Source organism: Schistocerca nitens, chromosome 2, assembly GCF_023898315.1.
Source record: "Schistocerca nitens isolate TAMUIC-IGC-003100 chromosome 2, iqSchNite1.1, whole genome shotgun sequence".
Lineage (NCBI taxonomy): Eukaryota > Metazoa > Arthropoda > Insecta > Orthoptera > Acrididae > Schistocerca > Schistocerca nitens.
This window is the reverse complement of record NC_064615.1, coordinates 353,288,716-353,316,711: the sequence shown is the minus strand read 5'-3', so window position 1 is coordinate 353,316,711 and position 27,996 is coordinate 353,288,716. Positions and strand designations below refer to the sequence as shown.

The 27,996-nt window shown below is 40.6% G+C and overlaps 1 protein-coding gene across 1 annotated transcript in view; it reads right to left on the bottom strand.

The window, feature by feature from the left end:
- LOC126236169 (nucleolar MIF4G domain-containing protein 1) overlaps positions 1-27,996 on the bottom strand; it is a 131,789-nt gene that overhangs the window by 51,813 nt on the left and 51,980 nt on the right. Inside the window, exons 6-7 of the mRNA XM_049945265.1 lie at positions 16,563-16,756; positions 10,560-10,735 (exon numbers count right to left, since the gene is read on the bottom strand). Of these exons, the coding sequence (XP_049801222.1) occupies positions 10,560-10,735; positions 16,563-16,756 (370 nt within the window). The remainder of the gene's footprint in view (positions 1-10,559; positions 10,736-16,562; positions 16,757-27,996) is intronic.

The window sequence follows — 27,996 nt, the reverse complement described above, 5'->3', positions numbered from 1 at the left end:
TTTTTTTAAATCCATCTTTTGTTCTACATGTTTGAAAGGTTTACAGTGTGTAGATACATCCTTCAGGAACAATATTTTCATTTCTCCACATAATTTCCATCCCTCTCAACTGCCTTACACCATCTCGGAACCAGTGCCAGTATACCCGCACGGTAAAATTCTGGACCAACCTGTTAGAGCCACTGTTTGGCAGCGTGCACAAGGGAGTCATCATCTTCAAACCTTGTTCCACGAAGAGAGTCTTTCAGTTTCCCAAAGAGATGATAGTCACATGGAGCCAGGTCAGGACTGTAAGGCGGGTGTTTCAGTGTTGTCAGTTGTTCAGTGTTGATCGCTTCCATGGTTTTTTGACTGAAATGTGGCCAAGCATTGTCGTGCAACAGCAAAACATCCTGCTTTTTGCCGATGTGGTCGAACACGGCTCAGTTGAGCTTGAAGTTTCTTCAGTATCGTCACATATGCATCAGAGTTTATGGTGGTTCCACTTGGCATGATGTCCACAAGCAAGAGTCCTTTGGAATTGAAAAACACTGTAGCCATAACTTTTCCAGCAGAAGGTGTGGTTTTGAAATCCCCCCCCCCCCCCCCTTGAGTGAATTTACATGATGCCACTCCATTGATTGCCTCTTCATCTCTGGTGAAAAATGATGGAGCCATGTTTCATCACCTGTCACAGTTCTTCCAAGAAATTCATCTCCACCATTCTCGTACTGTCCCAAAAGTTCGCTGCATACCATTTTTCTTGTTTCAGTTTGAGCCACTGTCAACATCCTGGGAACCCACCTGGCACAAACCTTTTGTAACAGTATTCTGCAAACACTTCCTTCCCCTATCTCAAAGTAGCGTGACAATTCGTTCACTGTGATGCGTCTGTCAGCAGTCACCAATTCATTAACTCTCTGTTCACTGTCTGGAGTGTGTGCAGTACGAGGCCTGCTACTGTGAGGACAATCCTCAACATTGCCTTGCCCACTGTAATGTAATTAACTGTCAGAGATAAACTTTATCTCATGCGAAAAGTACGATGCCCACAGTAGAGAGTTAAGGTAACTTCATTATGTTGCCATACAATGTGTTTAATTTATTTATTTATGAATATTTTCTTTTATGATAAATAATAGATTTGTTTGAGATGTTAAATGTTGTATATTTATATGTATTTATGTATAGGTGTCTTTGGAGTTTATTAAGGTCAGAAGACCAAAGAATCTGGAATGCAGGAATGTCTGCAACTTCCGGGCACATGTTGGCTTGCCCGCCACTTCTTTGTCGATATTGGAGGGAGATGGACGTGTTTACGTGACCAGTACAGTATAATGCATTTTTAGGGTATCAATGTTCGAAGTGAAAATATTGTAGTTACTAAACAAAGAGTAGGAATAAATATTATTTTTAGCCGAAAGTAATTCGAATCCGGTAGTGTTTATTTCAAACAAGAAGAAAATCCAGGCCATGCTTGTTAGAGTAATGTTTTGCAGACAAAACCCCTAGACAAACGAGATCTGCAGTGTGTAATCTTTCAGCAGCTACTAATAAATAAGCCTTGCTGAAATTGTGCTGGAACTACTCGTATTATTATCAATTACAAACACGTGGTGCGAATGTGGTCCTACCACAATATACCGTGTAAGATTCCACTTCATTCAGTTATCAAGAAACGAGATAGGTAACAACCAGTACACCACCGACTAACTGTACTGTGATCGACAGCAGCATCTCCATACACTTTTTTCAACCTCTTGTGGATGTTTCCCACTGTCTCGTTTTCACAGCACAGGAATTCTATGACAGCATGTTGCTTCTGACAAACGTCAAGTGTAGCAATCATCTTGAGGACATGCTGTGACAGCGCCACTCACGGGAACAGGTTGAACTACGTTTGAAAACAAGTGGGAAGGATATATCTACAGACTGTAAAACTTTCACACATGTAGAATGAAAACTGTATTTTTACAAAAATAGTGTGCATTTCTTTTGGAGTGACCCTTGTACAAGCAGTGCACCCTTTTTTTGATGCCACGAACAACTGAGGTATTGTAATCTTTTCTCAGCCTCACAAATTATTATACAGCATCTAGAAGGGACTTATATATATAGCATATCCACTTTCGCAGTTGCTAAACAAGGGTGTTAGTTTTGTATGGTCATAAGAATGCCAGAAATAATTTGTCAAATTGAAGAAAGTACTGACACAGATTCTGGTGTTGGTGTTTCCAGATTTTCAGAAGGAGCTCATATTGTCATGTGATGTGTTGAATCATGATCTTGGGTGTGTTTTAAGTCTGGAAGTGGGTGGTTGGGAATATCCTGTTGCTTTGGCATCAAGGCAGCTGAACAGAGCAGAGAGAAATTACTCTGCTACAGAGACAGAGATGCTTAGCTTGATGTATGGCAGAACATATCTGTGGTGTTACATACAACATAGAAAATTCAAAGTAGTAATGAAGGAGCCATCCAGTAGATTTACAAGGTGGGCACTGAAACTCAGTGAATTTGAGTACAAAATAATCCACAAACCTGGGAAGAAACATGGAAATGTAGACGGATTGAGCAGAAAGATCATGGTGATACAAGCACTTGGTAAGATTAGATTAGATTAGATTAGATTTACTTTCATTCCAATTGATCCGTAGTGAGGAGGTCCTCCAGGATGTGGAACATGTCAGAAAAACAACAATACATGACAAATATTTACAACTAAAACAAATAAGCTAATGTACCATTCCACAGGTCCCAAGTGGAATGATCATCATTTTTAATGAACACTAAGAGTCATTTTACAAATACTAATGCACTGAATTTAAGATAAAAAAGTTTTTTATTTATTGATAAGGTAATACAACTACTGTAATACTTATTTACAATGAACACATTACTGCACTGAAATGGTGCAGAAGTTAGATTATACTAACACACACACACACACACACACACACACACACACACACACACACACTTGGAGGAAAGGCAGGCTGCACAGCGCAATGATAACAAATGTATGTAATACAGCAAGCAGCTACAGTATAGCAAGGATAATGGTTTGTTGTGCAGAGATACAAAACTGGTCCATGGGTGGTTGTGCCAGCAGTGATGAAAGAGGAAATGTTGCGTGAGATGCATGATCATGTCTTGTTGGGTCATCAAGCCTGCAGAGCAATGAATTGGTAAGGCACAGAAATACTGTAGGAGAGGTAGAAAGCGTGATGTGGAGCAATATTTTAGGAGTTGTATATGGTGTGTGGAGCAGACATATCTGAACAAGAAACAGGTGGCTGCTGCTACAAAGTCTGCCAGAAGCAAGAGAACCATTCACCAGCAGGTAATCATTTTGTGCTGACAACAATATATCATTTTTCTTGACACTCAGAGATGGTGCCAAAGCTGGAACAACATACACTCACAGCCACACAAGCACTGGTGAACAGGTGAATACTGAAGTTTGGGATACCGGGGACTATAAGAACAGACCAGGGAACAAACTTCATGTCAGACTTGGTGAAAGAATTGTGCCTGTTACTAAGAGTGAAAAAATTAAGAACAAGTCAACTTCATCCTCAGGCTATGAGCAGGAAAGAATGGGTTCATCAGATGATTGGGAAAAGGTTATTACTTGAATGCACACCACTTGGATCAGAATACATATTTAGGCTTTGTGGTGAGCGCATACAACTCCAAGGTACACACTAGTACAAGGTTGTCGCAATTTGAGGTGGTGTATGAGAATTGACATGATTAGACAAAACAGGAGGCAGGAACAGAGAGCCAGTCTGTGAATTTGCAAGAAAAGAGAGAGAAACGTGGAGGAGAATGTAGTGTGCAAATACAAAAGCATCAGAAAAACAAGAAGATGCAGTGAAGTGAGTGGGAACATTGCTGCAGTACACAGTGGGACAGTGCGTGATGTTATCCAGTCCTCATACTCAGAAGGGAAAAACGAAGAAGTTTGTAACACAGAACTGGGACCCACATCAAGTTATCAAGACTAATTCACCAGTAAATGTCAAGCTACAATTATCTATGAGGCCAACAACTGTATGCTGGGTATTTATGACTGTTCAAGGGTGTGCCAGAAGCAATTCCACAGGAAGTGGGAATGTAAATAAGGCAGGAGCAAGGGAAGAAGAATTCAAGGGATGGTCAATGAGAGGTGGTGGTCCAGATTTCTCACATGCAATATGCATTAAGTCCTAGGAAGTAATTGTTTGTATTATGTTACATGATTCTTTTACTTCTGTGTACAGTATGGGTAGTTGACACTGTTGCAGCTGAGACTGTGTGTTTGTTATGATTTCTCTACCGTATGTAGAGACGTGCTGTCATGGACAGCGGGGCTTGTGAGAAAGAGGGAGGTGACAGTTGTCCCTGGGCTCAGGTTGCCATACAGTGGAGGGCCAGAGAAGAAGAATGACAGTGGTGGCAGTACTGTAACTCTTTGCTCGAAGCAGAAGCTGCAGAATCATCTCCTGGATGGATGAGTTGTATTTTCCAGGCAACAAAATGCAGTATTGTTCAGCTGTAATTGTTTGATGAACTTAGTGTTTAATGTTTGGGATCTACGGAAGGAGGCAAGGAGGCTCAAAGATGTTTTCTCAGGAGTGCAACAATTAGTGAGTAGTAATAGGGTGCTGGGATTAGGAAGTTACTCAGAGCTTAAGTGCATTTGAAAGAGCAGATGCAGGAGATAATCAGAGCAGTGCCAGAAATCACACACCGTGCGAGGCCAGAAGGGAAAAAAGGAGATATATAGATACAGGGGGTAGGATACTGAAAATCTGGTTTGGGACAGCAGGCACAAGTGATGTGAACAGACTGAATGAAACTGCAGTAGTCACAAAAGAGCTGACTGAGGCAAACAGAGCAATAGCAGAGTGGTATTCCACAAAGATCATGACCCTGGATTGTGGTGTGCTAAACAATGCATGAACGTTCCAGTAGCTTAATGATGAGGTTATTTAGTATGCTAGGGATTTGGCTAGTACTCTGAATCAAGATTTGGAAGCCTTAAGCACGAATGCAAGTACTGGATTTTAGAATGATACTGACAAGACTGTTGCAATCCTCAGATGACAGCATTTGGAATGCAAAAGTAGAGCTGACAAATTTACAGGATGCTGCGCATCAGGCACTTCACAGGCAATTGAATCTGGTCTTGCTGTCCCTTGTGAAGTATTTGAAGGGCTCAAGGAATGTCCAAGAAGAGTTAACACCAGAATTGCAGCTAGTAATGGAGCCAGATATCCAGAACTTGCTGTTCTTCTACCATAGTGCAGCAGTGGAAGTGACAGATAACACACAATTGTGCATGTCAATGAGGACACTGGTAGCGAGCAAGCACTTCATATTTAAAGTCATGCAGCACACACCCAACCAGTGAAGTTGTGCAGGTGAGACAAGAGGGGGTACTGCCAGTAGGGGAACAGGAGCGAAGGGACATCCATGTTGGAATGAGGTAATTGAGTTGAAACCGTACTATCAGAGATCAGGTTTACACCACCTAAACTCACTATGCAACAATGTGGTAGAGGCAGTCAGTTGCTTTGAACAAGGGAAACTCATGGGAGCCAAATGTTTACGGTTACAGGGTACTGGACTGTTGATGAATGGAATGAAGTGCGATATGACAGGACCTGTGTTTTGTTTGCCAGCCACTATGACAGGAGTGACTGTTAAATGCAGCCCAACCACAGCTGTATTCACCAGATGAGTCCCTACACATGCTGTCCAAGCACAACCTTACCTTCCTTAATGTCACTTGGGAACCCTTGTTAGGCCATCTGTTAAGTCAAGTGAGAGCCACACACTAAAGGCAAATCATAGCAGAATAATTGCTACAGCACGTAAGTCAATATCAAGATAGCAGACACCATGTAACCGTGACCTTAAATGTCACAATTTCTGGTGCCTTAGTAAGTCTGATTTTGCTTGGATTAGCCTTTATGTATCTGAGATAAGAAGGTGTTCAAGAGGCCTGATCCAGGGACAATATGTGTTCCTGTAGACTGGATTGCCGAAGCACAAAATGGAGAGCAGTTACTAAGTTCAGGATAAGTTTGATAACTGTCTAGTAAATAGGGATAACCAGTCTAGTAATAAGTGTGTTCATCCGTAGATTAAGGTGGAGTTACCTTGGGGAAGACTGGCCAAATTAAGATTCGGGAGGCCGGGTCTACTCAGTAGGGGAGGGCAGTGTACTGCTGTGACCCAGTCCTTGGACAGAAAATTACAAGTCTTTATCAAAAGAAAGGAGAACTAGCATGCAAGCCACAATAGAGCATTGTGTTAACAGCCACGGGTCACTAGCGACCAGTGTAGTGACATATGGCTCACAGTAAGACATGGCAGTGGATTGCGAAGTAAGGGTAGCTGAGCTAAGTGGTAAATGGCACAACATAGCAGTTTCACCACCCCGGGCAACTCTCTTGTTATGACATCATTCCTGGGTACCAGATTTTAGTGAAACAAATGGGCACTAGGGACATCTAAATAAAGTTGGATTTTAAGACAGGGAGCACTTCTTGTCATCAGAAACGCCAGCACCACTGTGATGCCAGAGCAATGTCAGACAGTGAGACAACTGGGCTCTGCCAATAGGACCCATGGATTTGAGACCTGTTTGCACCCGCCATCTGCACTAAGTCCTTTACTGAACTGGGTGCCACAGGGTTGCCAACCTGTCGTCCATGCCTACCACCACTGACACCGAGTTCCACTGTCCAACCCCTGTCCGAAGGCAGCAGGTTATATCCTGAACACAGTAGACTCCCCACAAAGCAGAGCTGAAGAGCCATTTCCTGTGAGGAACGTCACTGCAGCACAACACGTAGTGCCACTGACATTCAACGACCGTGGCCTCCAAAGGCTGCCCGTCACAGCAGCACAGGGCACCAGTTCAGTAGCTCTGCCACCCATTCATACGTGCCAGTGAGGGACAATGATGATAGATGTGCCTGCCTCACTACTTTATGTACTGAAGTTAATAAAAGTAATGTGCACTGTAAACAGTGTAACGGTGTTTGCCCTGGGCCCAACAATTGCCTGTCATCACCACTCACCCCCCCCCCCCCCCCAACATGCACAGTATGCTTCAGAGCGAATGTACAGAAATCGGGCATAAGTAATTGAGTGGACATGAGTGACCTGAATATTAAACTGGACAGCCTACTCAAAGACATTTTTGCCTAGAAAACTGTGTCAATCCTTGGTGAAGCTACCAAGTTAGCAAGAGACATTCATAGCTACTTGCAGTTTTCCTGCTTGGCTCTTCAGAGTGATTACTTGCCTTATATTTTGGACAAAAATTGCTCATTGTTACATACTATCCATAAATGGTAATTTCATTTCATATGTATAACAGTACAATCTGGCAGTTTCACCCAACATAATAAGGTGACTGTGACATCACACCCAACAGCTTTGTTTCTTGGAGAATTTTCTCCAGTTTAGCAAGCAGTTCACTGGTGACCACTGTATTTTGTATCCCTTGTGAAGAAGTGGACATGCCCATTTTGTTGGTTTCCCTGGTATCCATAGAAAGTCCAATGAAGTTGCGTGTCACTGTAGCTTAACCACTTTTTGCATTGTTCTCATAAGATAAACATCATTGTTCTCTTTATTGCTGATGATGTGTTCAGAGCTGAAACTATACTTAATGGGTCATTTATGATTAGGGTCTTATTCAGTCCAAGTGGCTTGACAAGCTGCAGAGCTTGCAAGATGTCTCCTGCTTCTGTGGTAAACAATAACATATTCTGAGGAAAGCTTCTTCATTCTTTGAGATCATGACAAAAGGAGACACCACACATATAAAGGAGGGGGAAGAAACATATCGGCAGACCAACTTGTTGCCAAAGTTGTCATGGCCACTGATCTGCTTCAGGCGAAGAGCTGCACACCTGGTTATAATCATGGTTCTGTAAGCAACTGAAAACATTTTTTCCATGATGGCATTGATCATCCTGTCTCACAGTGGCATAAATGCAATAACAGTTAGAGTAATTACTTTTCAAATAATAAACAGCTTACTTACTTTTTTCAATCCGTCCCATTTTCATCTGACTGCTCCTTATATTTCATAAGTTCCTAGCTTTAACTCGTTTAATCCACTTTTTATTTCCGAACACTGAAATCTCAGTTTGAGCAGATTATCGGTCCTTTTCATGCACATTTTCCTTAGACGGCTTTCTTGCATTTCTCACAGATGTTGTTGGTCTCATTTCCTTTATACTTCCCAATATGGCACTTCTTTGCCTTTTTTTATTTTTCCAGTCTCACCATTGCTTATTTGTTCATGTTCCACTCTTAGTTTTTTCCATTTGTGAGTTCATTTCCAGCTGGAAATGATGCCTTCCTTTTTGGGTTATTTTTATTATTTGATTGTATGTGGTCCACATATTTATTGCTGCCATGTCTGGGATATTGTAAAAGATAGGCCTCAGCCATCTCCTGAAAGCAAGCTTAGTTGAATATTTGCAAATCATTTGATCAATGACATACACATCCTATATAGTGGCATTCTTATTATTCTTCATTCAGTACTCTGCCAAGACATAGATGACGGTGGGAAGTAATTCAGAATTGTTCTTCTTCATGCAGCTGGCAAATCTTGTTCATTGTTCCCTCTAATTAATTTGTCTTCTGTTGAAGTTCTTTGGCAAGCTGTAGTGCCGTGAAGACGTGTATGTTGTTACATTCATTCCTTGGTTTATAAATGGCTCCATGACGCAAGGTACGACTCTCCCAAAGGCTGGTTGTCTTATCGACCTTCCCCCTAGCTAAGGTACAGGAAGGCATTGCAAATGTACTTGGATGGCACATAAGCAACTATCCAAAACTTTTGTCCATATGTGTATTCTTGCACATTGTTCTGCTTGGAAGTAACTGCTCATAAATTGTAATGTTTTCAGCAGGGTGATCGTGGCAGACACAGTTCTTCACCATCTTGTTCCATATTTCAGAAACAAGAGGTGATCTCATCAGTAGGGATGAGTTTGAGCTTGGGATGACTTCTCATCGAAGTTGAGGAATTTGATAAGTTCATGGAATCTGTTTCTTGTCATTTGAGCTCTGATAAAATTAGACTCCCATGAATGTAACCAATGATCATCTAAGAAAACATCTTTAGCACAAAAAGTACTTCTGGCATATGTTGCATCAATTATTGCTTCTCAATTCCTTCAATGATTCAGTCCAAGTTGTAATTTTTATTTCTTTTCAAGTATCTGATTCTGTGTATTTTTTATGATACACGGCATCAATTCATCAAACAGAGGTCATTGATGACAGAGTTGTCAACATGGCGGTAGGCATATGCAATGTGCCCTCCTCTCTCTCTCCTGCTGGACACTCAAAGCTGTGTTAGCAGTCTTACATTCCATCGGACCTCCAGCTGCCATCTCCACTTTCATGCCTGTTGACTCCAAGACTGCCATGGAAAGATTTGACATGGGGAGACATCTACTGGCAGTAACTGCTCTCAGTCTCATTACCTTCACTGTCAGCTGTCTCTGGTATAAAATCACCATCTGAACCCAATAAGTCATTTTCTGACTCAATATCTGAGTTCTCCAGACTACACAAAATCTCTTCATTAATAAGAAGATACTATCAAGGCAGAAGAAATAAGAAAACAGGATAATCATGGAGAGAAAAAAGGAAAAGACAACATGGGGAGAAGATGGAGGAGTAAGGGAAAAATAAAATTTAAAAACCTACGAAAGAAGAGGAACTTAAAGTTGTTACATGATACTAGCTGGTCAATAAGAAAATAAAAAAGGACCACACTACATGACATAACTCAAAAGTCTGTTACAGGGGGAAAAAAACCTCATTAGGCGAGTAACAACAGCAAGACATGAAATATTACTGAAAAGTTATGTTACAACATGAAGCATGAAAGCCTTTCTGACAAATTGTTTATCACCATTCAAGATTGTGATTGTTGACTAAAGCAAAGTGCAATGCAAGTACATTTTTTTAATTATGAGAACAGCAATATTTAAAAAAGAGTTATGTCAGGAGTCAACTGATCTCATCTGCTGAATTTTGTATGAAATTGCACTACACTGCTGTCAGAAGCAGAAGTGAGGAAAAGTCGTGAAGTTTGCTGGAAAGATGTTAAAACCTACATTCATTATTATGGAAATAAGAGTTGAAAGGTGTCCTTTGACCCCTTTTGCTGTACAACATCTCTCGGATAACCAGGTTAAGATCACAGGAACAACTGGAAAGAGTCCCTGTATGACAAAGACAATATTGTCCAACCTAAGCTCTGCAGCTATGCAACAAACACAGTGCGATCATATATCACTTAGCTAAGAGAAGGTACAGGAAAGAGTTAAGATGAAGATGAAATTGTAGGGTTAAGCAGAAAGAAAGAGAATACACTAAGACAAATTTAAAGTGCTGAAAGGCAAAACTTGAAGTCACTTTCTCAGTGAATAAAGTGCTGGCAACTAATGATAGTCATTAAGATTACCAGCATGACTGGCAGCTGCTTAATGCTTTCTAATACTTCATAATACAATTTAATTCCAAATAAAAGATGTTTATCAATTGTTTACCTTTCAATAAATCTTGCAGGGTCAGTTTCATCTCTGTAACATATGCTCCTTTGTGAAGAATTCCCTTCAGCAACTTTTTCAAGTGCTCACTATGTGTAGGGTCAAAATTGGGAATTTTTGCCATATTGTTGTTCTTTATTGCCAAAAGTACATCTAACATAAATTTCACTCTGGTGCTGAAACAAAAACAATATTATATATGCCATAAGAATGTTGAATCAAGCACCAATCTAGCAACAAACTGTTCAAATTGTGAAAAGCACCTCTCAAAAGTGAGTTAATGGCTACAAAATGTGACACAAATGAACTTGCATTAATACATCAGCAAGCACAGATATTTTTGTGTGCAGAAAACCAAGGTTTCTTATACAGGGTGGTGCATGAAAAATTGGCCCCAAGTACAGACTGCTTGCCAGCTACATACTAATTGTTGTCTGCCACAAGCAGATAGAACAACAAATATATAAACATGTAATAATTAGATAGTAAAGATCTAACAAATAAGTTAATGTAAAAGTCTGTATTTACTGCACTGATCTTGTCTTTTACATTACATTACACTTGGCACTGAAAAATGACCTCCTTGGGCTTCAATGTAGTTTTGTGTGTGCCCTCACATGTTAATATATCCTTCGCGCAAATCTGTCACAGCAATTGTCAAAATTTCATTACAAATATTGTCCTTCAAGTCTTCCGACATTATTGGTTTCCACTTTTTCCTTTAGACTGTCCCACAGATAAGAGTCGCAAGTAGTTAGGTCCAGTGAATGTTGTGGCCACAGTCCTCTCGCATGAAGCGTGACAGGTTGCCCAATCTTGTTGAAAGCATATGTACATTCATGAGGGGTCAACTGTGCATAAAGTTCCTCAGACATCTGCATGTACAAAGCAGTTTTTAATGTTGTTTTGAAAAGTATGGGATCCACAATCCAACTTGCTGATGTAGCATACCACACTCCAATTATTTCACCATGAAGCAGTTCCTCATTAATCATGTAGGGACTGTTTGTTGACCAGTTACTGTGTGGTCTGGAATTCACCGTCCTGTCAGATGAAACCAGGTTTCATCACCCATGAAATACAGCAGTGGGTCCAACATTCCACTCTCAACTGACATAGCCATATGCAGTAATGCACATATTTTGCTATATTTTCCTCCTTCTGTTGTTGGACACATGTCATTTTGTAGGGCTCCATCCCTACATGGGATAAAACACTTCGACAACACCTACGTGAAACATTCACTTGTTATGACAATTTACGTGTCGAATTCTTTTGGACTCTGGACTATTCGTGTTCAAATATCCGTGTTCACAGCAGGTGTACGAATGGACAGGCCACAATTATTTTTCCATTTGCAACTGACCTTTTAGTGTGCTACTTTGTCATCAATTCTTGTATACTGCTCTTTGCTGGCACGGAAATGTTAGGAAATTTCTTTGCAAAAAGGATGTCAAATTAAACACCTTTCACCCATCTAGTTTCCAAACTTGTTTTATTTGGTTAACAGTTTAAGTGTCTCACTATGCCACCTTCAGGACCTGACCAACTTGTAGGAAGATTCTACCTCAGTTCTGATCAAAACAGGGGCCAGCAATGCTGGTATTAGTAGACTGAACAGTCGGCAGATGATGGATGAAGTGATCACTACAGCAAAAAATCTACTAATACCAGCACTGCTGGTCCCTGTTTTGATCAGAAATGAGGTAGAATCTTCCTACAAGTTTGTCAGAGGCCTGAAGATGACGTAGTAAAATGTTGAAACTGGTAGCCAAATAAATAAGTTTGGAAACTAGCCAGCTGCAAGGTATTTAATTTGACATCCTGTATCGAACAGCTGAGCCCCACAACCATCTCCAAAAAGATTGACATACAGAGACTCTTTACAAAAATGTCCCACATTTTCTTAAATGAACCAGCAGACATGTACACTTCCACTATTGTGATTTTTTCTTGAAGTGCATACAGCTTGTTGAGATACGTCTTAATCAAGTCACAATGACTTTCATACTGACAATACAAAACTCAGATGGAAAAGCTTCGAAAAAGTAGACGACAATTGGTGGGCGACAATGAGCAGTCTAGTACTCGGGGCTGGCTTTTTGTACATCACCCTGTATTATTATCATTGTTTGTACACCAATGAGTTAAATGTATGTGAAAATAAATAACAAAATTTAGTAATTTCAATCAGAAGTTCCACTTGTTAATTTGTAAGGAAATACTGTAGCTGAAATTCATAGTTGATGGTTTAACTCTTATTAGCCTTCAGTAGATACTGACAGAAAAACAAGACAATGGATTTAGGGAAGACTGTAAAATAAGGGGAAAGTTTAGTGTTCTGGATGAAGACCTTGTTGTTGAATGAGTGTATGAAAAGATGTTTGAAAATCATTGCTTGACAATGTGTTTGCTTCCCTCCACACACCCCTTGGGTAACACCGCTCCAAATCTCTAGCCAACATATTCAGTGCAAGAGAATTAGCAGCTGCACTGATATTTTAAATTTTTTCATACTGTTTATTTTTTCATTGCAACTGCACACTTTTTATGGTATGACTAGTTTCAATCACATTTGATCTTTTGTAGCTGCCTGAGCAACCTGTCATGTCTATTCAGGAACTATACTAAACAAAACAAGTCATGCCATAAAAATGAGGATTCTGTGCAACTGAGACCGAAAAATAAACAACATAAATTTTGTTTTTTAAATTGCTTTAAATATTTAGAAAAAGCAAATTATCAGAAAATGTGTGCAAGATAAGTGCCAAGAATGTTAATAGGTACAAAAAAAACTTTTTTTCTTACTATGGCGATAAAATTAAGTTTCCTTGTAAATGTGAAGCCTAAACAGTGACCATGTAGTGTCTTTTCTGGATGACATGTTCTCCTGAACAGTCTCCAGCCAGAGATCTGAAAGGGGTATTATGCCTCCAGAATATTTTAGGCAAGGGGATGTCATCATTATTAACATATAGGATACTGCTGCATGATATGAAGAAGTATAATGATACTGAAATCAGATATGATGGAAATTAATGAAATTTGGTGACAGGAAAAAGAGGATTTCTGGTCAGATCAGAATATTTTTATCAATGCAAAATCAAATATGGTACTGCAGGAATAACTCTAGCAATGAACAAGAAAATTGGAAGGTGGGTAAACAACTATGAACACTGTAATTAAAAGATTTTCTTAGTAGAGAGAGACACACAATCATGACCAAGCACCATAGTACAAGTGCATAATACATATTCCTACTATCTCTGCAGATGAAGAAGAGATTGAAAAAACGTGTGACCAGATAAAAGAAATTATTAAGTTCATTATGGAGGAACAAAATTTTAGTGTAATTGGAGGGGAGGTGGCAGAATTCAATAAGAAGAAAAGGAACACAAGTAAAAGTAGTAGGAGAAAATAGACAGGGGGAAAGAAACGAAAATAGAAGCTGCATGGTGGAATTTTTCACAGAATGCAATTTGATCATTGACAACACCTGATTTAAGAATCATGAAAGAAAACTGTACACATGGAACAGACCTGGGGAAACTGCAAGCATATGTGGAGTCTTCATAATTTATCAGTTACAAAATGCAGATTAAAGCAGAATAAAACACATAAATAAAAAAGTTAGAGAGATGAGACCTGGATAATTTGAAACAATCAGAGATTGTTGAGAATTTCAAAGGCACTATTAGGGAACAAATGACTGAAATAGGCAAAAAAATACAATAGGAGATAGATGGGCAGCTTTGAGAAGACAGCAGAGGAACAAGAAGGTGGGAAGACACGGATAATACACGATATATTAAATTTAGGGGAAGGAGAAAATGCAATAACGTAGAAAATAATGCTGGTAAAAGGTAATAAAAGCATCTAAAAAAAATTAGGTTGACATAAGGAGCAAATTGCAAATCAGGAATGGCTACAGGACAAATGCATAGCCATAGAAGCATGTATGAATGTAGTAACCATAGATGCTGTGTATAGGAAGATTAAAGAAACCTTTGGAGAAAAGGCAAGCAACTGTACGAACATTAAAAGCTCAGCTGGCAAACCAGTTATTGCAAAGAATGGAATGTTGAAAATCAGAAAGAATATATAGATGGGAAGTGAAAAGGTAGTGGAAGAAGGAGAGATGGGGGCTGTAGATGGGGGTGGGGGGCTGGAATACTGGAAGACGAATTTCACAGAGCACTGAATGACCTAACTCAACACAGGGTCTCTGGAGTATATGGCATTCCCTCACAACTGTTACGATCCCTGGGAAGATCAAGTATGACAAAACTGTTGCAGCTGGTATATGGGACGCATGATGCAGATGAAGTACCCTCAGTCTTCATGAAGAATGTAATATTTCTCCTGTCAAGGAAGGCACAAGCTGACAAGTGTGAATACTTCCAAACCATCAGTTTCATAAGTCATGGGCAAAATACTAATATGAGTTGTCTATAGATGAATGGAAGAAGAGAGTAGAAGCTGACCTGGGAGATCACCACTTTGGATTCTGGAGAAAAGTAAGAACATGTGAGGCAACACTGACTCTGTGACTTACCTCAGAAAATAAATCGAAGAAAGACAAAGCTATATTTACAGCATCTGTAGATTTAGTAAAAGCTTTAGTCAATGATGACTGGAACAGATTCTTTGCAATTATGGAGGCAGCAATACAGAAACCAAACTGCAGTTTCAGGAGTCAAACAAACATGAAAGCAATGCAGTAGTTGGCTTGTAGCCTACCCCTGATGTTATTCAGTCTGTACAGCAAGAAATGAAGGAAACTAAGGAGAAATCTGGAAAGGGAATTTAATTTCAGGGAGAAGAAAACAAAAAACTTTAAGGTTTGATGGCGAGACTGTTATTCTGTCAGAGACAGAAAAATAAATAGGAAAATCATTTGAATGATGTGGATGGAAAGATAAACATCAACAAATCTGAAACACTGGTAATAGTGTGCAGTCCAGTTAAATCAGGTGATGCTGGAGGAATTAGGAAATGAGTGTCTAAAAGTATGGTAAAGGTTTGCTACTTGGACAACAAAAAAACTGATGGTGGTAAAAGTGAAGACGATATAAAAAGCAGACTGGCAATAGCAAGAAAATTTTTTCTAAAAAAGAGAAATTTGTTAACATCAAATATCAGTTTAAGGGAAGGGGAATATTGTCTGAAAGTAAAAGTGTGGACTGTAGCCTTATAGGGAAGGGAGGCAAAGGCATGCCTACAGTAAGCAGCTTCAAATGGATTTACGTCATAGCAGTTAGGCAGAGATGAAGGGGTCTGCACAGAATGGACAAACATAGAGAGCTGCCTCAAACCAATCTTTGAATTGTTTATCACAACAAAAATATACCTAAAAAATGGTTTAGCTCTAAATGTATTCAAGGCACCAGTGTGTATTAAACTTTAGTTGAGAAACGATTAAGTCCTAAGTGGCTGAATTTCAAGTAGAGGATTTAAATATGTTCTCTCTGGTGGTTCCGAAGTATTTGAAGAACAATAATGATTACATAGAAAAGGATCAGACAGTCTGCTGTAGATGTTGTTATAATTTTTGCTAAGAATGATCTGTGACCTCATTTTCGAAAGTGACCACATACATTTAAAAAGTGGGTTTCTTCATCTAAGATTTTCTTCCTATGCAACTCCAGTACTTTAACAAGTTGCTACAACTGAAGTTTACTGAAATTTTCACTTTGTTTATTGTATCTAACGATCGTTCTGTACATCTACAAAAGAGGGAATGAACATTTATAAAAAATGTAAATGTAATTCACAGTCACACATAAAAATGATTCATTACTACAGTGAACAGCCTCCCTCTCTCTAAACATGTTACATACTCGATGCAGAGTGTTTTTTACAGAGGCAGCTGTAACTGCAAATTTTACCTTTATAATAGTTTTAAAATTAATTAAGATTCAGTGTATTATATGAAGAATTCTAACAATAATCTGAATTTCAAAAAAATGCTTTACTCAGTATTATGTGAGAATGACAACTAACTTTTCTCTGAGGTGCTCTGATGAACCCGCCTTCTGCTGGAGACGCAAAATCAATTCTTTCAGAGCTATTGGATTATCTTTTCTAAGTGTGAATCCCACACTCTTTAAGATTATCAGAATAAGTTCAATTTCTTTTTCAGTAAATGTCTCTGATAAAACTTCCAGAATGTCATACATTAGTACAGAATCAAAGACCTAGAAATACATAAAATAAGGTTGTTATGACTCAATAAAAATAATAATAATAATAATAATAATAATAATAAAACAGTGTGACCTATTCAAGGTTATAACTAAAGCATCAGGAAAATTGACATAAATGACAAATTACTGACAAGGGTAAATAATCTTTCATAAAATAAGTTTTTTCTTTGGAAGGGTAAATACAAAAATAAATATATGGAAGGCAAATTACATATACTCTTATATTTATGAAACCTGCAACACTAAAAAGGATGCATGCCAGACAAACAGACTTAACGACACAGATTAGATGCCCAGAATCACTAAAAATGAACAAGTTTATAGGAGAATTCAGTAAGGAGTGAAGTCCTCATTTACTGCCATCAAGCCTCTAACTGTAGTGGAATGTTTGTCAAAGGGAGTCTGAGTACCTTCCTGGAGAATCTGTCCCCATATGATTTGCATCTAATATAATTTTTAATAAAGATGACATTTTTATTTTTAATTACTAGTCATATGAAAACAAATTAAAATTTGATACAGACATGAGTGATGCCTTTTGTGAATACTCATATTTTCAGACAGTACTTAAAAATAAAACGTTATTTTTATTAAAGAATTACAAGTCCATACAGTTAATTAACATTTTCATTTGTCAATAAATATAAAATTTTTAGAAAAGTAAAAAGTTACTTAAACAAGATTTGAACCAGCAGCCGTATGATTACACTAGATGCTGAGCTATCAACAGATTTGTTCATAATATACATTTAGCTTAACAGTGTTCCTAAATCTTCTAATCTTCAAAGGAGACTTTTTTTAGTATTTTTGAGAACTGTGTCATACTGTTCCAGGACATTGATGCCTGGGTGCTGACCTCCAAATTCTACGAGTATGATGAAAACAGGAGAGAGCCACCCTGTAGGGCCCCTTATGAGCCCACATCGCAAAATCAATGTTTGCAGGATGACCGTGACAAAAAAGATGCTGACCAACAATATCCCAGACATGATCAATGAATTATATGTTAGTCAAACAATCAGCTAAGGGATGTAGTGGCACCTACCATTCTTTGCAGACATTTTGTTTATTGTCCAATACATACACCCCTGGAAATGGAAAAAAGAACACATTGACACCTGTGTGTCAGACCCACCATACTTGCTCCGGACACTGCGAGAGGGCTGTACAAGCAATGATCACACGCACGGCACAGCGGACACACCAGGAACCACGGTGTTGGCCGTCGAATGGCGCTAGCTGCGCAGCATTTGTGCACCGCCGCCGTCAGTGTCAGCCAGTTTGCCGTGGCATACGGAGCTCCATCGCAGTCTTTAACACTGGTAGCATGCCGCGACAGCGTGGACGTGAACCGTATGTGCAGTTGACGGACTTTGAGCGAGGGTGTATAGTGGGCATGCGGGAGGCCGGGTGGACGTACCGCCGAATTGCTCAACACGTGGGGCGTGAGGTCTCCACAGTACATCGATGTTGTCGCCAGTGGTCGGCGGAAGGTGCACGTGCCCGTCGACCTGGGACCGGACCGCAGCGACGCACGGATGCACGCCAAGACCGTAGGATCCTACGCAGTGCCGTAGGGGACCGCACCGCCACTTCCCAGCAAATTAGGGACACTGTTGCTCCTGGGGTATCGGCGAGGACCATTCGCAACCGTCTCCATGAAGCTGGGCTACGGTCCCGCACACTGTTAGGCCGTCTTCCGCTCACGCCCCAACATCGTGCAGCCCGCCTCCAGTGGTGTCGCGACAGGCGTGAATGGAGGGACGAATGGAGACGTGTCGTCTTCAGCGATGAGAGTCGCTTCTGCCTTGGTGCCAATGATGGTCGTATGCGTGTTTGGCGCCGTGCAGGTGAGCGCCACAATCAGGACTGCATACGACCGAGGCACACAGGGCCAACACCCGGCATCATGGTGTGGGGAGCGATCTCCTACACTGGCCGTACACCACTGGTGATCGTCGAGGGGACACTGAATAGTGCACGGTACATCCAAACCGTCATCGAACCCATCGTTCTACCATTCCTAGACCGGCAAGAGAACTTGCTGTTCCAACAGGACAATGCACGTCCGCATGTATCCCGTGCCACCCAACGTGCTCTAGGAGGTGTAAGTCAACTACCCTGGCCAGCAAGATCTCCGGATCTGTCCCCCATTGAGCATGTTTGGGACTGGATGAAGCGTCGTCTCACGCGGTCTGCACGTCTAGCACGAACGCTGGTCCAACTGAGGCGCCAGGTGGAAATGGCATGGCAAGCCGTTCCACAGGACTACATCCAGCATCTCTACGATCGTCTCCATGGGAGAATAGCAGCCTGCATTGCTGCGAAAGGTGGATATACACTGTACTAGTGCCGACATTGTGCATGCTCTGTTGCCTGTGTCTATGTGCCTGTGGTTCTGTCAGTGTGATCATGTGATGTATCTGACCCCAGGAATGTGTCAATAAAGTTTCCCCTTCCTGGGACAATGAATTCACGGTGTTCTTATTTCAATTTCCAGGAGTGTATGTCCAGCTTCAATATGACTTCCGTAGTTGCCCAGACAAAGGACAGTACCTCAGTCTCCAAAGAACCACCTCTGCATAGTGGCTGTTGTTCAAACTGCCTTCAAGACAGAGAAGTAAAGGTCACATGTTGAATCCAACAGTGATCCAAATCATCATAATTGGAGGCTGTCAACTAATAGCTCAACAATGCAAACTGTCAGATTATATACCACTTTAGCAACCAAAGCATCAGCAACCATCATTTTAGAGCACACAGAAGTAGAGGCCATCCAACAATTCTCCATTTGGCAGTCAACCCAACAGTGATGGTATTCTCACAGCCATTGCACTACAAGGCATTTGTGGTTTTTATCCCATGGCAACTGATGCAAAGAACCATGTTACAGTAATGTGGCCTGAAGCTGTCAGCATTACATAACCAAGAGAGACATTTTTACCATCAATGCAGTCCCCCAGCATCAAAATAACACAGTGGACAAAGCTGTTACATTCTTTACGGCCATCCAGAAAAAAAGGCATATTTGTTGCTTTCTTCCATCCACCAACTCCACACAGATCTCTCTGTCAAAATAGCATCCCCCATATGAGCCCGAATGATAAAAGTACGGAAACCCATTTGCCAGTGAGCAATCATTCTCCCTTTCCAAGCTCGCTCACATGGTCATAATACCCATAGTCACATTGGTGAGGTATACTGGCACTTCTTTTTTCACATTTACACTTCATTTGACAGTTTTTCACTTGTTAAGCTTGGTGCAAGCTATCTTTCCAGTCATATGAGATAGGAAGCAGCTGAGATTGCATGTACACCATCTGTTTGCAATTTTAATCACATTACTGAATGCATTCTCCAAGTTTGGATTCATTCAGACCTTCCTTCTGTAGGTTGCAATTTTCACAAATTTCAGTGTATTTTTGTAAGATGATGATATGTATCCAGTATGAACATGCAAACGACAAATGTTACTGAGAACAAAATTATTCAACAAGCTGTTCGTTCATACACCGTCCTTTTGCATCTTTCAGTTAATGCTCGTCACCTGTATGCTTCCATCTATATTGGAGAACCTCACATATTTCAACTTTCACTGGGTAGCTTTTTAAATGTTTTTCCATCTTAAAAAGACTTAAAATTTTAATATGGCCACAAAGTCTCCTGCAATCAAATTGGAGTCATGCAATCAACTTGGAGGTCAAAAGTTTAAACCCCTCTTGTACCCTACTGCACAGTGTAACACTTGTGATATATTTTCACAAAATTCTGAGCAGTGCTCCATGACCATATCTGAATCATTCTCTAATTTTGCATCTCACAGCATACAAACCATTAATTTTGACAATATTATGACAAGGATAGATTGGTACACACCATGCAGAGGAGATGTTGAGTCACAGACAGGTGCAACAAAAAGATAGCTATATATTTGATCCTTCCACCAAAGGCCTTCTTCTAAAGTAGAAAACACACACACCGACACAAGTACAACTCACACATACATGACCATTGACTATGGTCAATGAGACCATTAATTGCTGGACGTAGGTTACATCATGAAAAATTATCAGTTTACCATCCTGCTCAACACACTCTGATTGCCCTGTTATTACATTCTATAATTTTGTTGGCAGTGGCTGTTGGCACTAATAACTCATACAGGGGAAGGTGGAGTTTTCATGTATAGAACACTGTAAAGGAGGAACCACACTCTCCTTTCTCAAACTTGGCCAAAATCGAAGAGAGAAGGGCAAATTTTAACAGATGGAATTTAATGTTCTACATTCAACAAAACACATCCCGTTATCTATCCTAGAACTATTAGCAGTTTATGCCAACACATGAATTTTAATATGAATGTTCAAAAAGAATAAAATTTGAGGATAATATTTTTGTAACTTTCATCAAGGTGATTTACATTACAGTTCGTCCAGGATACACATATCACCCTAAATTGTTTAAAGTAAGTATATGCTCAGCATAATGCACAAATACCTACAGAGTTTCTTTGGAAAGGGTAAATGTCACAATTATAGGCTGTGTCACTATGTTTATTACACTACAGATGGACGCAGTAAAAATAAATTTTAGGAATTTTACAATTTTAATTACATGTAGGCAAAAGAAAAGATAGTAATTACTAAGTGGTAGAGTGGAAAGACATTTGTAACATACCCACTTGATGCCTTATTAAGATTCCATGGACAAAGAACCCGTCAATCGCATACCACCACTGTCTATTTTCATAGGAATAAGAAGAACAGTACAGAAAGTTGTGATTTCTTATACTTTCTCAGAGTGATTAATTGATGGTCTATTCTTGGATTTCTTGCTGAGATGACAATTTTAATCTGCACACACATTTTTGCAGTTGAACTGGTTGCCTTCTTTGAGTGCTCCAAGCATTGGTGTTACATGTGCAAACTGCATAGACTCTAATCAGTCTGTGACATATTGCTGGCATCACATTGCTTTTTATAGCCAGGTTTGACTACCATGTCACACTGTTTTATAGCCAAGTTTCACTAACACTGTGTTCTGCCCTCTTTGGTATGTATTTGCCATTAAACACAAATCTCCTCAGCATTTTCCAGGTCTGATCAGTGGGATGATCAGCAAGATCTTCATGGACTAAGTAGTAGGTCTCAAGTGTTCCTTAAATAAAATTTATTGACTTTTTATGAGGTTTCCCGGCATTCTTATACTGACAGATTCTTTAAACATGCTGTACCACAAACGTGGAGATTTTGACATGATACTGCATGTATCATATTTCATTCAGTGATTATATTCCAAACAGTGCTTGGTGAAACATAACTTGCTTGGCTGTTTAAATCAGCTGTGCTGCTGACATTCCTTGCACCTTTCGAATTTTCTGATTCTCTGCCCCATTTAGGACACACCATGAGACATACTCTTATTAAAGGCACCCTCAGTGCCAGGTGAGACAGTCTGCATGCTCCAGCAAAGTCGAGGGCTATGTCGGCAGTAGCATAACTGCTAGCAGGGTCACCCAGCAAGACACGCCTCGACAGAGGAGTCAGATGAATCATGTCTCATGTAGGGCATGGAGGGCGGCTCTTTAGATGAAGGTAAGCCAACCTCCCTAGTGCAGTAATCCCCAATGGAAAATCCTGGTCCTCCAGCTTGTGGGCTGGGCATGGGGCTAACAACTCCACTTCGTAAAATGGAACTGTCACAGATACCATGCATAGGACTCGGAAAGATATGGATTGCATGATGATGATGACACAACAAAGAAAAAGGTCAATCAGAAGGAAAATGGATATCATGAGAGCCACCTGGAATGTCAGGACACTCAAGAGACCTGGCAAACTGAAATAAATTAGAGACAAGATGGATAATTACAGAGTGAAAAGAACTGCACTAAAAGAAATGTGATGGAAAGGACATGGAATGATTGCACTGGCGAAACATATACTGATGTACAGCAGAGGGGATACAGACCATCACAGTACTGGCTTTCTTATACATAATTCAATGAAGACAATTGTAATTACTTTTACAGTACTTAGCTACAGGTTGTATTCTTTGAGAGCTAGGGCAAAATTTATCAATATTACAATGATGTGTGCCCATGCCCCTACAGAGGAATCAGACGAAGATGAGAAAGATGCATTTTACTCCAAACTGGAAGAGGAAGTCAGCAAAGTTCAAAGGCATAATGCAAAAATGATCCTTGGTACATGAATGCAAAAACAGGGAAAAAAGAAATGTATAGAAGCATAGCAGGGCAAGAAAGCCTGTATAAAATCAGTAATGATAATAGACTAAGGCTGACAGACTTCACCAATGCAAGGAGATGATGATTAAAAGCACGTGGCATCCATGGAAAGATATTAAGAAGTGCACATGGAGTTACGAGAAATCAGATAGACCATGTAATTATTCATAAACAGCATGGATCAGACATTATGGAAGTTAGTAGCTGTAGATTGATACACTCCTGGAAATTGAAATAAGAACACCGTGAATTCATTGTCCCAGGAAGGGGAAACTTTATTGACACATTCCTGGGGTCAGATACATCACATGATCACACTGACAGAACCACAGGCACATAGACACAGGCAACAGAGCATGCACAATGTCGGCACTAGTACAGTGTATATCCACCTTTCGCAGCAATGCAGGCTGCTATTCTCCCATGGAGACGATCGTAGAGATGCTGGATGTAGTCCTGTGGAACGGCTTGCCATGCCATTTCCACCTGGCGCCTCAGTTGGACCAGCGTTCGTGCTGGATGTGCAGACCGCGTGAGACGACGCTTCATCCAGTCCCAAACATGCTCAATGGGGGACAGATCCGGAGATCTTGCTGGCCAGGGTAGTTGACTTACACCTTCTAGAGCACGTTGGGTGGCACGGGATACATGCGGACGTGCATTGTCCTGTTGGAACAGCAAGTTACCTTGCCGGTCTAGGAATGGTAGAACGATGGGTTCGATGACGGTTTGGATGTACCGTGCACTATTCAGTGTCCCCTCGACGATCACCAGTGGTGTACGGCCAGTGTAGGAGATTGCTCCCCACACCATGATGCCGGGTGTTGGCCCTGTGTGCCTCGGTCGTATGCAGTCCTGATTGTGGCGCTCACCTGCACGGCGCCAAACACGCATACGACCATCATTGGCACCAAGGCAGAAGCGACTCTCATCGCTGAAGACGACACGTCTCCATTCGTCCCTCCATTCATGCCTGTCGCGACACCACTGGAGGCGGGCTGCACGATGTTGGGGCGTGAGCGGAAGACGGCCTAACGGTGTGCGGGACCGTAGCCCAGCTTCATGGAGACGGTTGCGAATGGTCCTCGCCGATACCCCAGGAGCAACAGTGTCCCTAATTTGCTGGGAAGTGGCGGTGCGGTCCCCTACGGCACTGCGTAGGATCCTACGGTCTTGGCGTGCATCCGTGCGTCGCTGCGGTCCGATCCCAGGTCGACGGGCACGTGCACCTTCCGCCGACCACTGGCGACAACATCGATGTACTGTGGAGACCTCACGCCCCACGTGTTGAGCAATTCGGCGGTACGTCCACCCGGCCTCCCGCATGCCCACTATACGCCCTCGCTCAAAGTCCGTCAACTGCACATACGGTTCACGTCCACGCTGTCGCGGCATGCTACCAGTGTTAAAGACTGCGATGGAGCTCCGTATGCCACGGCAAACTGGCTAACACTGACGGCGGCGGTGCACAAATGCTGCGCAGCTAGCGCCATTCGACGGCCAACACCGCGGTTCCTGGTGTGTCCGCTGTGCCGTGCGTGTGATCATTGCTTGTACAGCCCTCTCGCAGTGTCCGGAGCAAGTATGGTGGGTCTGACACACCGGTGTCAATGTGTTCTTTTTTCCATTTCCAGGAGTGTAGATGGAGACACAGAGCATTACTTAGTGCAGATCAGATATAGACAGAACATAGATATGGCAAGAAACAAAAAGAGTATGGGAAAAGCAAAACACTATATAAAAAGTCTCCAAATCTAAGAAAAGAAAGAAGAATACATGTAGAAATTAAAAGATAGGATCAACACAAGAAAGAGCATATGGAAAGAAGGGCATGCAAAAACTAAATGGGGGGCACTGGAAATAGCCATCAGTATAGCCACAGAAGAAGTACTGGGGAGGGCAGAACACCAGAGGACAATGAAATGGTTCAATGAGGAATGCTCACTGATAATCCAAGAGAGAAATGTTGTGAGACAAAGAATGCTGCAAAGCAAAACAAGATTAGTGACAAATGACTACTGAGAGAAGAGGAAAAGAGTGGACAAGTTATGCAAGGTGAAGAAATGGCAGTACGAAAGGAAGAAGGTAGAGCAGTTGTACAAAATGTGGGATGATAATGAGCTACGAAAGATCTAGAGAAATGAAGAAAGAAAAGAGGATTCCAACCACATAATGATTAAAGTGGAATCCTAACTGGACACAAAAGCAAGGACAATGGCAAGAGTATTTTGCCGAGTTACTGATGGAAAAGGGAGGGGTGAACAGAGATGAGACCTAGAATGATGAACGGGAGTAACTGAATTTGGAACTGGAATTAGAATCAGAAGTGGAGGAGCAGGAAGTCAAACCTCCAGACTTCAAGGAAATGAAGAATGCAATAAAAAACTTAAAGAAGGTGGCACCTGATGGCAAATTATTAAAATTGGGGTGATAAGACAATAGAAACAGCTGTTAATGAATAAACAAAAAAAATATACATAAAGGAAGAAATGCCTAAAGGCACACATCTACTAGCAAGTAACTTCTGAAATAACTACTACAAGCACTTGCTGAGCTGTTTACATTAGAACAAAAACTTACGCAAGTTTACTTCTGCAAGTCACTTGAGCAAGTTAATTTCAGTAACTTGCTGCACATACTTGCAGTAGTGTTTCCACTAGACACATGTCATGAGATTGGCAAGTGAATGTTTACAGTGACATGCCAAAAACCAGAGCAGTCACCATCATTCTTGCAGCATTATTATTGAAGGAAAATCACGATGAAAATCAAAAAGTTAAGAAAAGATAAATGTTTGAGTGAAGAAATGAGTACAGAGGTGTACATATTTATCAAGAGACATTACTGAACTAATGAAAATTACAGGACTTTGCTCAGATTAAAAACTTTATGAGAATGTCATATGCAATTTTTGAAAACCTCTTGTCAATTCTACAATAAAATGTCTGAAACCAGCATACAAAAATCCTGCAAACTGTATCACCAAGAGATAACCTGTTAATTGTTCTTCAACTTTTGCAAACAATATTTATTACTTTTATGACAAACGTAATGCATTTGAAAACAGTATACAAAAATGCTGGAAGCTAGATCACCAAGGGATCGCCTTTTAATTATTTTCGATTTTCGCAAACATTACTTACTACAAACATAATGCATTTATGTTTACACTACAATTAAAAATTAGCTAAAATTTAGAGGTCTCTACTGGCACTCTTCATTTCCTTCTGGTGAAACCAAGTAATCGGTTAATTTTTTCGCTCTTACTTGGCTGGCGGTGGGCAAATATATATGTTTATGGGTTCCCACAGTACATTGGTTCAGTCCTTGTGCCACCTTGTTTTTGACAATCACACTGTCATACCAATATTGAACATGCAAAACTTCCAGCAACTGTCAAGTTTGGCAGGTACTCACAGCAACATGCAGGCAACTGTTTCCACTAACTTGTGGAAGCTCTTCTGCAAGTACACAGAACTTGCAGATGTTGACTTGCTGAGGGTGTGTCCATGTCAAGTGACTTGCAGAAGCAGCTCCTGCAAGTGATTTGCAGAAATTTACTTCCTAGTGGACATGTGCCTTAAGGATTGGAGCTTGAGTATAATCTGTTCATTACATAAGAAAGATAATAGGGCAGAGTGCAGCAGTTACTACAGGATTATTTCCTAGATACAACTTCAAAGGTGTTTAGCAAGATTGTAGCCTCTTGGCTAGAATGCTGTGTGGAAATGATAGTGGGGGGGATTATCACTATGGATTTAGGAGAAATCGGTCCACAATAGACCAGATATTTTTATTGAAACAAGTGCTAGAGAAATTTTATGAATACGACAAGCAACTTTATCAGTTGTACGTTGATTGTAAACAAGCATACAACAGCCCACACAGGAGTAAGATCCTCCAAAGTATGAACAATTTTAGAATCCCACAAAAATTACTGAAGATGACCAAAATTACAAAGAAAGCAACAGTTTGCAAGGTCAGAATAGAGGAAGAGTTGTCAGGAGAGTTCCATGTGGGAAGAGAGCTGTGGCAGAGGGATGTGACCTATGCACTACTCTTTAAGTTAGCACTACAGGAGATAATTTGACAAATGCCAATAAACCCAGAGGGATCAATATTGAGCCAGCAGGTCCAGGTGGTGGCATATACTGATGACGTTGCATTAATTGCAAGGAATATCAGAGCTTTGAAGAATAATTACACTGCATTAGAAGGATTAGTGCGAAAGTTGGTACTGTATACAAATAAAGGAAAAACAAAGTATATGATGATGGGGATAGAGAAGAGACTTTAATAAAAGTAAATCGAAATAGTACCAAATACTGGAAAAGTTTAAATACCTCGATAACAACAGATGATATGAGGACAGCAGCAGAAATTCAAGGAAGGATAGCACATGAAAACCAATGTGACTATTCCCTACAGAATATATTCAAATCCAGAAACGTCTGTAGGGGAAAACAACAATTACATTTGACTGTTTTAAGACCTAGTAATTCATGGATTAGAAGGTTACCATAAAAGAGGAAGGCTAGTTACTGACATGGGAAAGGAAGATTTTGAGAAAGATGGTTGGGGTGGTGAAAGAAGAAGGAAGCTGGAGAATAAGGACAAACACAGAACTAAAGACACTTTTTGGACAGATGAATATTGTAGTGAAAATGAATCAAGCAAGAATAAGATGGACTGGACATGTACAGAGAATGTCAGAACTTCAAATGTTAAGAAAGTGTTTATAGGAAATCCCAAAGGGAGACAGAGAAGAAAAATATCCAGGAAATGGTGGTTTGAAGGTATGGAGGAGAACCTCAAAGCAATAGGAGTCAGGAATTGGGAAAAAAAAGCATGGAGAGAAAAGAATGGAGGCAGGTGATAAAGGAAACCATGATTCTGCAAGGAGTGTAGCACTGACCAGAAAGTAAGTAGTATATTTGTGCAAAATGCAGTAGGACTACAAATTAGTTTCCAGGGGCCCACATCA